Source organism: Juglans microcarpa x Juglans regia, chromosome 4D (assembly GCF_004785595.1).
Source record: "Juglans microcarpa x Juglans regia isolate MS1-56 chromosome 4D, Jm3101_v1.0, whole genome shotgun sequence".
Classification (NCBI taxonomy): Eukaryota; Viridiplantae; Streptophyta; class Magnoliopsida; order Fagales; family Juglandaceae; genus Juglans; species Juglans microcarpa x Juglans regia.
The window spans coordinates 32,197,897-32,210,495 of NC_054600.1; the positions used below are offsets into that span (position 1 = coordinate 32,197,897).

The window sequence follows — 12,599 nt, forward strand, 5'->3', positions numbered from 1 at the left end:
GGTTGCAAAGATACGGCCTTGACGTTGAAAAGGAAGAGATAGAGATCGTTGTCAAGGGGATTCCTTCGATTTTTGTGCTGCATACATGCTTGGCCAGATTTGGATATAAAAAATATTTTATTTTATTTTGTTTAATTATTATAATTTTTTAAGATTTCATATAAAATATCATAAACAATTTAATTTTTTTAAATTTTAAAATAATAATAATAATATTATAAAAATTAAATTTTAATAATATTTTAATTAATTTTATACTCATTTCATCTCATCTTTACTCACTATCCAAACTTAGTAGCATTTCTCATCAATGTGGGTGGGGGCAAATTAAACTTCGCGCGGAGACGAAACTGATAACGCTATTGTGCATCATGTGATTCGCAATAAATAAAGAAAAGAAAGGGAACTAAAAAACGCATTGCCGACCAATTGACGAAGAAATATACGTTATGATTGGGACAACAAAAGATCAATTCACAACAAAAATTACAAAAAATAAAATAAAATAATGTCAAAATGGAACTTTCAGAAGATTAAATGAAGAATTCTGATAGAAATAGAGAGGGGTCAAAATACACCTGACGATTAGAGGGAGGGGAGAGAGGGAGAAAGCGATGGAGAAGATATATCTGAGAGAAACTGCCGACAATCAGTTCTAAATTATTTTATAAAAAAGGAAAGATATTTGTAGCATTCCTCTTTATAAAAAATTTTTCTGTAGAATTACTCTTTATAAAAAGGGTATACTTGTAGCAATATTACTAGAGAATTCGTTAAGACTCGTCGTAAAGTTTTTCTCAAAAAGTAATATTAGAGATAAATTATTATAACAGTATATACTTTACATTTACTATATAGTTGATTCTAATTGATTATTCTCAATATTCATTTAAAAAAATATATAATTTAAATGATGTCACATTATGAATATAAAATAGATATTTTTAATAATAATTTATATTTATATTTATTCTTTTTCAAAAGAAAAATATCTCTTTCTTTGAGAACAGAAAGAAAAATATCTCTTTCTTTTAAGAACAGAATAAAGACGAAATCCACGTTACGAGAACAAGATATGCACGGCATTCCAAACCAATCGGTAGTTGAGTCGTGTAGTGGAAAAAGCATAGTCCCTTGGGCAAGAAAATTTATAAAACAATATTTCTACAAGAGAAATCAGATAAATCTTTATAGAACATCTTTCACCATAAAATAGATCTGAATCTAGACGTGTTTATCAAGATCTTGATTTTCTGCGAGATTTTTCAAGACAGTTTCTTGTATTTTTATTAGCTAATTATTTTCAGCAGGATATTGCAAAGATAACTGAAGGAAGAGGAAGACAAAAAGAAGACTGAGGAAGACGGAGGGAGACTCTGTAGGGCCAGAAGAAGACTTTGGTCATCGCTCTTTCAACTAAGGACAGAGGTACTACTCGACCTTACAAATTTTTATTTGTGCTTCTAATTTTATCTATCTTGGACCTTTTACTATGAAACCCTAATATCTATCTGGGCCTCGTTTCTGGCGAACGAGATAATGACAAAATTTGAAGATTTTTGTCCTCATCGAGAGAGAATCAACTATGAATCTTTTGGATTTTTTTAAAGCGGTAAATAAACTGTGATGTCAGTTTGAGAGGAAAAAAATGTCTAGAGGCAAAAGGTCAGACAAGATCTGTAGAAAGTGTAATTTTTCAAACGCAGAACGGGGTTTGTTGAGTCTGTTGACTCTTGTGTCCCGTGATTATTGTTCAAGTCAAAAGAAAAAACAACAAAAAGGGACCCGCAGACTGGCAGTGGATTTGAAATAAAAGAACGGCCAATTTTTTCTTTTGTTTTTTTGTTTTGAACAATTTTTTTTTAAAAGAAAGAGAAGGATTGCCGGTACTGGAGCGTGCTGAAGTGAGTCAAGAGACCGTTGAGATTGAGAAAGAGAAGTACTGATTATAGACAGATTAGACTGACTGTACCATCTCTCCTGCGACAGAAATGAGTTTTCACAAGAGCTCGTCTCCCGGCCCACCTAACAACGATTTGGAGGCCGGGGGAAGCCGTTCCGGAGGCCACCAAAACCGCGACGAGGAGTCGGGTGGTCCTTTCGATATTACCAGCACTAAGAATGCCTCAATCGAGCGTCTCCGCCGGTGGAGGGTACGTTTTCGCATTTCAGTCCTCTCTGTGTATTTTTCATTTATCTTCTCTGATCTGCCTTTTCATCAAGATGTTTGCCTATTGTTGTGTACCTTATCGGTTTATTATTGACATCTGCTACTTTGCTGGGTTTCTAGTTTGGATTTTTGTCAACCGATTGTTTTTGAAACCAGAATGCCCCGGTCCCGTTTGGATGGTCTCAATCCATCTCATCTCTAACATTAAGCTACGTTTGAATGTTTAGATGAGTTGATTTATGAATAGTAATATTTTGTGAATGGATTTAACATTTTTAGATTGAGATGAGTTTAACTTTTTAAGTTAAAATGTATAAAATAGGTTGAGATGAGTTTAACTTTTCTATAAGAAATTAAAAAAGTAATGTATCTTATCAATGATTGGTTTGATATGAGTTAGTTTGATTTAACAACTAAACACAACCTCAAACACCACTCAACACAAAAAATTTTAATTTCAAAATTTCAACATTTTCATTTAATAATTATCTAACCATCACAATTTTCCAAAACTTCTAAATAAAATACAAAAAATAATTCATTTTTTTCAAATTTAAAATAAAAATTATATTAAAAAATTAAATTCTAATTTTTTCTCACATTTCTTAAAATCTCATAAAACATTTTAATTCAACCAATTTTTTATTACTATTTGCATACTATTTTAATATTATTTATAAATTTTTTATCTCATCTCATCTCAATATCTAACAATGCCTAAAGCAGCATTATACTTGGAATCAAGAAATGTACAGTGTGTGTCACTAGCAGTAATTTGTTTTTTTTTCAATAATTGTTCACATATAGCGGAATAATTATTTTTAATTCAGTCCCATCAAAGTCAAACAATTCAAATAAATTAAAAATAATATATTTTATTGAATTTATGCAGAACTTGTAAAATAATTGCGTCTATATTATTTTTGTTTGACTTGTAGTGACCAAACTTTTGGTTTCTTAGTTTAGTACACTCCAATAAAGGTACGTATTTTTTTTTTGATTGGTCCAATAAGGTATGTATAAACTAGTAAGGGCTTTAATACTGTGACGCCATGCTAGTGTCTATGGGAGGCTTGGTCCTTTGGATAGTGAGTTTAAATGAGATGAGATGAAAGTATTGTGCAAACACATACCAACGATGACAATCAAAGTAAACAAGCACAAGATCAAACAAACACAACACAATTTACGTGATTTGACAACTTGCCTACGTTCATAAAGCTGCAGAAATCTTACTAACTAGAGGAGATTACAATTACTCAATCTCAACTCACACTCTCTAGGGCTTTTACTCTCTCACACAATATGCACTCGCTTGACTATTGTTCTTCTTGAAAAATATGCTGAAAATTGTACACAATAAGTCAAATATTACATATTTATAGTAAATGGTGCTGAAAATCCTAATTGGAAAAAACTGGGTGCTTCGCTCAAGCGGCATATCGAGTGCGCCTCAAGCAAACAACCAATCAACATTAGCTCGAGCAAACGATAGGGTTTGTGTCTCACTCGAACTCACTGTCATACGAGACTAGCAAACTCTTGGGTTGACTGTCATACGAGACTAGCAAACTCTTGGGTTGAGCTTCGCTCTAACTCATTGTCGAGTGCACCTCGAGCAAACTCACGGGTTGAGCGACAGTCGAGCGAACTATCTGTTTCTCAATTTTCTGTTCACAAACCAGGATTCACATACAACCCAACAATCTCTCACTTGGAGGCTGGTTCTCCACATGCCACCCACAGTTTCTAGCCCAAGCCCTACCACCTCTGTAACTCATAGATCCTGTTTTCAAGCCATAAGGCACACTGAGTCTCTTACGTACATCACCCTTAGTTAACATATCCATTGAGCGATTCACAACTTCCATTGCACTAGGAGTATCCTCTTGAACCGATCTTGACAATGTCAGCCAACTTCCCCAGGTTTACATGAGGAACGACAAAACTGATTCTCTTGGTTTTCTCATATATTTCACGTGATCAATCTTGCATTTTTGCACTCTTGTATTTCCCCTCACATCACTGGACTCTAATGTTAAATACAAAGAGTTAGATCTCGTACCATGCGCTAAGACTGACACACCCTTAGTGATCTTCCAAGCTCTTTCAGAGATCGCTACTGCATAACCGCTTGTCATAAAGTTGTCCCACAAAGATTAGGTTTTTCTTCATATTTGGAACATGTCTGACTTGTTGTAAAGTCCATACCCTTGTTTGGATTCTGGAAAGTGTGATGCGCACATCACCCACTCCCACTACATTAAGTACCTCTCCACCAGCTGCGTACATCTTTCCAAGATCACCAACAACATAGTTTTGCATGATCTCTCGATATGAGGTGCTATGGGACCAAGCCCCTGAGCCCAACACCCAATTGTCAATTAGACTGTGCACTGCAAGAGTTAGGGCATCATATATTTCTTTAGCCACTGCACTCACCGCATCATCCTCATCACTTTCTTGATTCTTGCAATTTCTCTTGATGTGGCCCGGCTTGCCAGAACTCCATCACGTGATCTACTGCCCAGATCTCGTCTTGCTCTTCCTCCTGTTTTTGGAGCTTGACTTATCATATCCTCTTCCCCGATTGTCAACATTTAGGGCCGATCCTGAACCCGAGAACTCACCTGAGTCTCTTGTACGTACCTCTTCAACAAGGATCATGTCACGTACATCGTCGTAGTCCAGTTTTATCTTACCAGTTGAACTACTCACAACCACCATTCTCATGGCCTCCTAACTATTTGGCAGCGATGCCAACAGAATCAACGCTCTGATCTCATTATTAAACTCAATCTCTACAAAAGATAGTTGATTTGTGATCGTATTGAATTCATTCAAGTGTTGGGTCATAGACATACCTTCTGACATCCTCAGATTGAACTTCTTCATCAGGTGCACTTTTTTATTCGCTGACGGCTTTTCATACATACTTGACAAAGCCGCCATGAGATCCGTCGTGATTCTCTCCTTATTGACATTTGTGCCGCTGTTCTGAACAAAGTTAGCCAAACAAGCCCTAGAATCTATCGATCTAACAAGGTCAACTCAGTATCATCCATACTCTCCGACTTCCTTTCCAATAATAGTAGAAGGAGCCTCTTTCCATAGAGATAGTCATCGATCTGCATTTTCCAGTACCCAAAATCAGTGTCGTCAAACTTCTCGATCCCGAGTGCTTTCACTTTGTCTCCAACCGTCGTTCTCCTTCAGATCCGACCTTGGCTCTTGATATCAAGTGTTGTGCAAACACACACACCAACGATAACAACCAAAGTAAACAAGCACACGATCAAGCAAACACAGCACATAATTTACGTGGTTCAGCAACTTGTCTACGTCGACAGATCTGCATAAATCTTATTAACCAGGGAAAATTACAATCATTCAATCTCAACTCACTCTCTCTAGGGTTTTTACTCTCAAACACAATATGCACTCACTTGACTATTGTTTTCTTTGAAAAATATGTTGAAAATCGTACACAATAAGTTAAATATTACATATTTATGGTAAATGGCTTTCGGAAACCCTAATTGGAAAAAACTGGGTCCTTCGCTCGAGTGGTATGTCGAGCGCGCCTTGAGCGAACAACCAATCAACATTGGCTCGAGCGGTGTGTAGAGCGTAGCTCGAGCGAACACTAGGGTTTGTGTCTCGCTCGAGTGAACACTAGGGTTTGTATCTCACTCGAGTCCACAGTCACGCGAGACTCGAGTGGACTCTCGAGTTGAGTTTCGCTCGAGCCCACTATCGAGTGAACCTCAAGGAACTCACGGGTTGAGTTTCACTCGAGTGCTAGGTTGAGTGACAGTCAAGCGAACTCTATGTTTCTCGATTTTTTGCTCACAAACCATTCTCCACATACAACCCAATAGAAAATTGAATAAAATATTGTTAGAATAATATTTTTTAATATTATATTTGTTTTGGAATTTGAAAAAAGTTGAATTGTTTATTACATTTTATGTGGGAGTTTAAGAAAATTGTACTGATTAGATGAGATGAGATGAAATGAGTAAACAAGGCCTAAGTCTAAGTCTATTAATAGACTGTTTTATCATCAGATGATTGTGTGCGCGGCAAACTATACCTTTTCTATATATCAATAATTTTCTTTTTACCGCTAATGTTAAACACCGAAAACTATACTTTTTCTTTGTTTGGAAAGGTTGTGTTGCCCTAGCATTGAAAGATAGGTTGTCTGATTTTGGTGGCATGTTTGAAAAATTTTCAAACTTTCCCCTCCTTTGGTGGGCGTTTCCCTCGTCTTTTCTTATTTATTTGGGTTTTCATTAGTAAAGAATAAGATATTTGAACTGGGAGCCACATGAAAGTGACTGGAAATCGCTGTATCCTGCAGCAGAAAACTAAAAAGAAACGAAAATTTAACTCTCCACCACATCAGCAACTGTAAAGTTTACACAAACACCATATTTGACCAACTCTGACCGTCACAAAGCAAAACCAACCGCCACAATCAGATCTTAAAACCAAAGCTAGAAATTTCTTCTTAATTACACACCCATATGTTGCTTCAAATCCACAATCTTCACAAAGAAATTTATTCCCAAAGAAATCTTCACAAAGAAATTATTTCAAGACTTTTTGTGGGAGGTGTAGGGGAGGAAGCTAAGTTTCATTTGGTTAGTTGGGATAAGATTTGTACTCCTTTGTCATGCGGTGGGCTGGGGTTTCAGAAGTTGAGTATTTTTAATAAGGCTTTACCAGGAAAGTGGTTGTTGAGGTATCTCTGTGGAGAGCTGTGATTGATTCTAAATATGGGAGTGCTTGGGGGGATGGAGTTTTAAGGAGGCAAGAGGTACTTATGGTGTGGGGGTGTGGGAAAATATTAGAAGAGGTTGGGATGCTTTTGTTAAACATGTTATTTTTGTGGTTGGAGACGGTTCTAGAATTCGTTTTTGGCATGATCCGTGGTGTGGTGGTAGGGCTCTTTGTGCTGCTTTTCCAGATCTTTTTCATATTTCTCAAAATCTGGAAGCTCCTGTGGCTGACTTTTTGGAGTGTTCTAGTGAATCTTCTCATAGGAATGTTCTATTTTCTAGAGCTGTGAATGATTGGGAAATGGGGGCTGTTCCTGAATTGTTTGGTTTATCGTATGCTACTCAGATTGAGAGGGATTTGAGGGATAACATGGTCTGGATGCCTACTGGTAACAAGAAGTTTTCAGTTCATTCTTGGTATAAGACGCTGTCTAGGCTGAATGGGGTTCACTCTTTTCCTTGGAAGAGTATTTGGAAGAGTAAGGTGCCTTCAAAGGTTGCGTTCTTTGGCTAGTCTGCTTCTTTAGGGAAGATTTTGACTTTGGATAATCTCAGGATGCGTGGATCATCTGTTATTACATCGTGATGTGACCAGGTTGTTATGGTATGAAGTATTCAATAGTTGTGGTTTGGCTTGGGTGATGCCTAGGAGGGTGGTGGACCTTTTTGCTTACTAGAGAGGTTCACTGAAATAAGGAAATAAAGAAAAAAACATCGAAGTTCATCAACCAACCGTTCCTTATCTTCCAAGCATCGACCATTCCTCTCAATCCAAATACACCACACAAGGTATTTAATGGAACTACCGTCCATTATTTTCTTCTTTCTTTTTCTAGCTCCTGACTTGTAATAGGTTCAATTTTTGTATACTTCTTGTGTACTTGGTTTTTGCCGGGTTACTTGTCTCAATAAAATTTATATTCATAAAAAAAAAAAATTCTTCCCACACAGACCCCCTTCAGGTCACAAAACTGTACACAAAACTAACATTAGATGCCACAAATAGACAATTAGACAATTGATGAAAATGAAGTCAACAACCTTGTTGACTTCCACTCCCAGATTGGGCTTAACTTGACTGCCGAAGCTTACGGTTTGCTCGGATGTAGGGAAATCCTTGTTGCAGCTGTTGGAGTCGGTGGTGTAGATGTAGCCGTTGCATTCAGTCACAAATTGAGATGCTTGGTTGGGTCAGTGGTCTAGGGGCGCAATTGGATGGGAATGATGGGCACAAATATTCGGAAGATTACACCGTTTCTAGGGTTGGTGTGTAATTTTTATGCCGACTCGTAAATCATTTGCTGCTTGACCAAAATTTTTTGCCCGCTCCAAATCTTGGAATTAGAGAAAAATATTTTACTCCCAAGATAAATTCAGCCTAAATCTCATTATGTAATATAGTTGTATTGGGCATAATGACAAGTCTAGTGCTGCAGTTATCATATTTTTTCTAATGTTCAATGGTTGTTAACTGAGAATTTTCTCAGGATTAGTCAGTTCACTGTGTTGTAATCTGAAGACATCATTGCTTTTATAATGCTTGGACTAACTCAACTTTGTCATCTGTAGCAAGCGGCACTTGTTCTAAACGCTTCTCGACGATTTCGTTACACTTTGGATTTGAAAAAGGAAGAAGAGAGGACGCAAATAATAAGGACTGTTAAAGCAAATATTCAAGCCATACAAGTAATAGAGTTCCTTAGACCTCATTTTTCTTGTGCTCTTTTTATTGCTGGAATATATCTCTGAATCTATGAAATTTGCTATATCAGGCTGCATATCGTTTCAAGAAGGTCTTGTCTCAAGAAAATGGTACTTGTACATCTGTATCGCTTGTCCTTTATTTTTATAATTTTTAATGAAATCTGAAAGCGAGCTCATTTTGTTGGTTCTCTTGTCACCAGATTTGTGCTCTTGTGTACGTGACATTATGATATTCATCATGTTTGAGCTGTGGTTACACAAAATTTTACAGTTTCATGTCTTCTACTATGATGTATTTTTTGGTTTTTATCAGCAGTTTACTTCTGTTTCCTTTCAAATATTTACCGACTCATAACCTGTTACAATAATTATAAAATTTCCATCGTTATTGTTCTTGTTGGTTTTGTATCTTCTCTCAGTTTACTCTTAATATATGAGCCCATATCGTTCTGCTTTAGCATTGTTGCTTCTTGACAAAGGTACAAAATTACAAAACACTGCCAACCATTTAATGTGGAGTAACAAGTAGAGTCTGCTCGGCAGTTGATCATAAATGTAATTATTGAAACTGAAAACCTTGCTTCATTTTTTTCTTTTCTCAATAGACAGATCCCTGCTTCCATTGCTTGGATTTGGCTTTACAAATCCATCCTGAAATTTTCCCCTACTTTTGTCCATTTTTCTCGTAGTCTGTGCTATTGAGGTCCTTGTTAGCTGTATTGCTGTCGGCATTTCTTTCTTTTGGAATTCAACCTTCTTTTGGGGTGTTGTTTGTATCTTATATGATATTACTTGTATTCTTCCGTGACTTTTTTCTAATAACTATCTTGATTCTGTTGGTCTTGCTTCCTCTATCCTATGCTGGTTGGAGATGTTTTAATTGCAGCCTGATCACGTGCTGTTGCAGGGTTGAAGTTTAAGCTTAAGGATCATCTATGTTGGACATGTTCTTTGAACTTTTGATTCATTTTTTTATGCTCATCCTTTTTAATCGTTTTAACTATTTTACCTGTTTGTGAACTGTGATTTGTGGTACAGAACGGCTTTTTAATTGCATTCTTGTGGTGTGGTCATTCATCTGAAAATGTTATATGTGCTGTTTGTACTTGTGATGATTTACATCCTGCATTCAACTGTTAGGAACATTGAAACCACCTTTACCCCCCAATGGCGATTTTGCAATTGGACAAGAACAACTTGGTTTATTGTCAAGGGATCATGATGTTTCAACTCTGGAACAATATGGAAGGGCAAGTTTTCCATTTTTTTTTTTTGGCTCTGATTTCTGTCTTGTTGGTTCTCAATATGTGTAGTTTCTTATGTATCTTTTGTCTCTACTTTACACCAGGTTAGTGGGCTATCAGATTTGCTAAAAACAAGCTTAGAGAATGGGATTCAAGGAGATGAGGCTGATTTACTGAAGCGGAGGAATGCATTCGGATCAAACACATATCCCCGGAAAAAAGGGAGAAGTTTTTGGGTAAAGTTCATCAGAAATTTGATCTTTTAAAACTTGTGTATTATAAGTACTATTATTACCTTTCCACTGATAAAAAAAAAGTACTATTATTACCTTTCCTTTGTTGGAGAAGCGAATATAAAATATCCTTTTTATTGTTTCTCTTAGATGTTTCTTTGGGAAGCTTGGCAAGACCTCACATTAATCATATTGATGATAGCAGCAGTGGCCTCTTTGGCACTGGGTATAAAGACTGAGGTGAGCTTCGGCAGGGACATGATTGATTATGCCTTCTGGTCTTTGACTCTTTGCATTGCAGGAGAATGCTACGAGGGTCTGAATCATTAACTTCTGTAACTTGTGGTGCTCTTCTTTCCTTGCAAGATGATAGTCTTTAAAAAAAAATGAAAGACTTGTTTTTTTTATCTATATCCTTTTTCCTTTGTAAACAAACCAAGTGTTTTTCATAAAGGAGTATAGTTGGATCTGTATGATCGGCTTCACATAACTTTTTTTTTTACAAGGAAACTGAGCATTTTTTTTTTTTTTTATAGAAGCAGAGAGTTGGCTACTTTAACTCCAATGCTGGCTAAGATATTACAATTTTATGAAAGCAGAGTATTTTTTTTTCTAAGGAAATGCAAGATATCTCTGTGCTACATGACACTGGCTAAGACATTACAATTTTAGGATGAATGCTGTCTTTCATCATAAATATGTTTAGATGTTTTAGATCATAATTTTTGTATGAACTGAAGCATTTCTACAACTCAATGAGTTATAATATTGCATAGGGATACTTTTTATGCTCAAGTCAGATTGCAGTTTGTGTTTGATGATTTATGCAATTTAGATTGTCATCTTGTTTTGTGAACCTGCAATGATAAAAAGCCTATTACGATTTGAATCTTGTGGCTTTCACTTTCTTTGACGGTTTATATGATTTAGGTTGGATGTCAGGATACTTCAAAAGTATAGTTGAAAGCCAACCTGCCTGCCCGACACTGTTCTATAATTCCTCCTGTGCTGATGGATTGTGCTCCTTTAGTATTCTTAATAGTGTGTAGTTCATAGAATAGATCTAGATTCATTTTAAGAGTTGCTAGATGGCTATGTCTGCTGTGCTTTTGACCACTGTTTGTTTCTGAAACTCCCTCTCTGGTTTTATTTTCTTTCGGATTTGCTTTCCCTTTCTTTTTAAGCCTTTTGTTCTGATACTGGTTTTCTCTTATCAAATATATTAGCCATCTCTATCTTTATTTATCTCAAGATAATATGCCAATTCTTCATTTTTCTATTATAGGGTATTAAGGAAGGGTGGTATGATGGAGGGAGTATTGCTTTTGCAGTGATTCTTGTGATTGTTGTTACAGGTATTGAATTGAATGCTTCAGCAAAAGTATTTCCTTGAATTGTTGTTCCATTTTCAACGGATAACTTTATTTTGTTGGAGGGGTACACCTGTAGTTTATGTAGTTTACTTTGAACGTAAAGTTTTCTCAACTGTAGCAGGTTTTATTATTTCTTCTTCATTGTTGAATTTAGACATTCTTTTAGTGATACAAAAATTTAGACATTCTTCCTTCTTTACTTGCTCGTATAAGATTGGTTTAAGTTTTTTTTTCTTAATTTATTGAAATTTAAAATTCTCCCATTTGCATTCTTATTGGTTTTGACATTGACATTCTTGCTGGATATTTAATGGAGCCTAAGCTGGTGGTCATGTCTTGAAGTTCTGGTTTGTGGGGATGGTTTCGTGTGGATTGGTCTTGAAGCTAGAACATTTTGATTGGTGTTTTCTTGATGGGCTTTGGGCGGTTTTAGCTTTATGGGATTGGATGGTGGATAAATAGTGTGCAGGGTAGTTTATTTTTCTAGTTTTGTGTTTATTGTCCTTTTTCTGCCTAGGTGTTTGGTTCTATTGTATAAATCTGTGTATTTGGTGTCTGTTCTGGACATCCAGTGCCAATCAGAATTCTTTGTAGTTGGTGTGCTTTTGATTTATAATGAATTTCAATTACTTGTCATAAAAATATGATAGTTGCTGATGTAATTATTTCTTCCTTCTTGATAGGTGTTTCGCTTGTATACTTCCTTTGTGCTTGGGTAGTGCCTTTTGCACATTAATAAATTTTACTTGTCAAAAGATGAAATGAAATTGCTGTTGTGAAAATTTGTCCAAATGTTTGGTACCGTTTATAATTGAGTTATAAATCTTACTCCTTTACTCTGTGATGCTTTGTGTCATAAATTTTCCCTGAGTTTTTTGAAACTATAAGCAAAAACTACTTTTCTACTTGGCCAATGCTTTTCTCCTCCATACAACCAAAATTAGATGATGAAAAATGACTTTTTTTTCTCCGATGATGCTTGGTGGCCTGTGACAGAGGGACTACAGTTGAGTTTAGTGGTCAGGATGGGATTTAAAAAAGATTTAGTGATAAGAGTCAAAAGTTTTTTCATTAGAGAAGGATGGCAA

General features: G+C 36.0%; 1 protein-coding gene across 4 annotated transcripts in view; it reads left to right on the forward strand.

Moving 5' to 3' along the window:
• The window catches only part of LOC121261098 (calcium-transporting ATPase 10, plasma membrane-type-like), a 65,729-nt gene that overhangs the window by 31,259 nt on the left and 21,871 nt on the right, over positions 1-12,599 (forward strand). The window contains exons 1-9 of one of the 4 annotated variants that reach the window (XM_041163272.1): positions 1,034-1,129; positions 1,217-1,428; positions 1,990-2,153; positions 8,527-8,643; positions 8,730-8,769; positions 9,802-9,911; positions 10,010-10,141; positions 10,289-10,378; positions 11,424-11,493. In XM_041163272.1, coding sequence (XP_041019206.1) covers positions 1,992-2,153; positions 8,527-8,643; positions 8,730-8,769; positions 9,802-9,911; positions 10,010-10,141; positions 10,289-10,378; positions 11,424-11,493 — 721 coding nt within the window. In that variant the 5' untranslated portion in view covers positions 1,034-1,129; positions 1,217-1,428; positions 1,990-1,991. Of the gene's footprint in view, positions 1-1,033; positions 1,130-1,216; positions 1,429-1,956; positions 2,154-8,526; positions 8,644-8,729; positions 8,770-9,801; positions 9,912-10,009; positions 10,142-10,288; positions 10,379-11,423; positions 11,494-12,599 lie in introns of those variants that run through there. The other 3 variants (XM_041163274.1, XM_041163273.1, XM_041163271.1) reach the window with 3 other exon arrangements.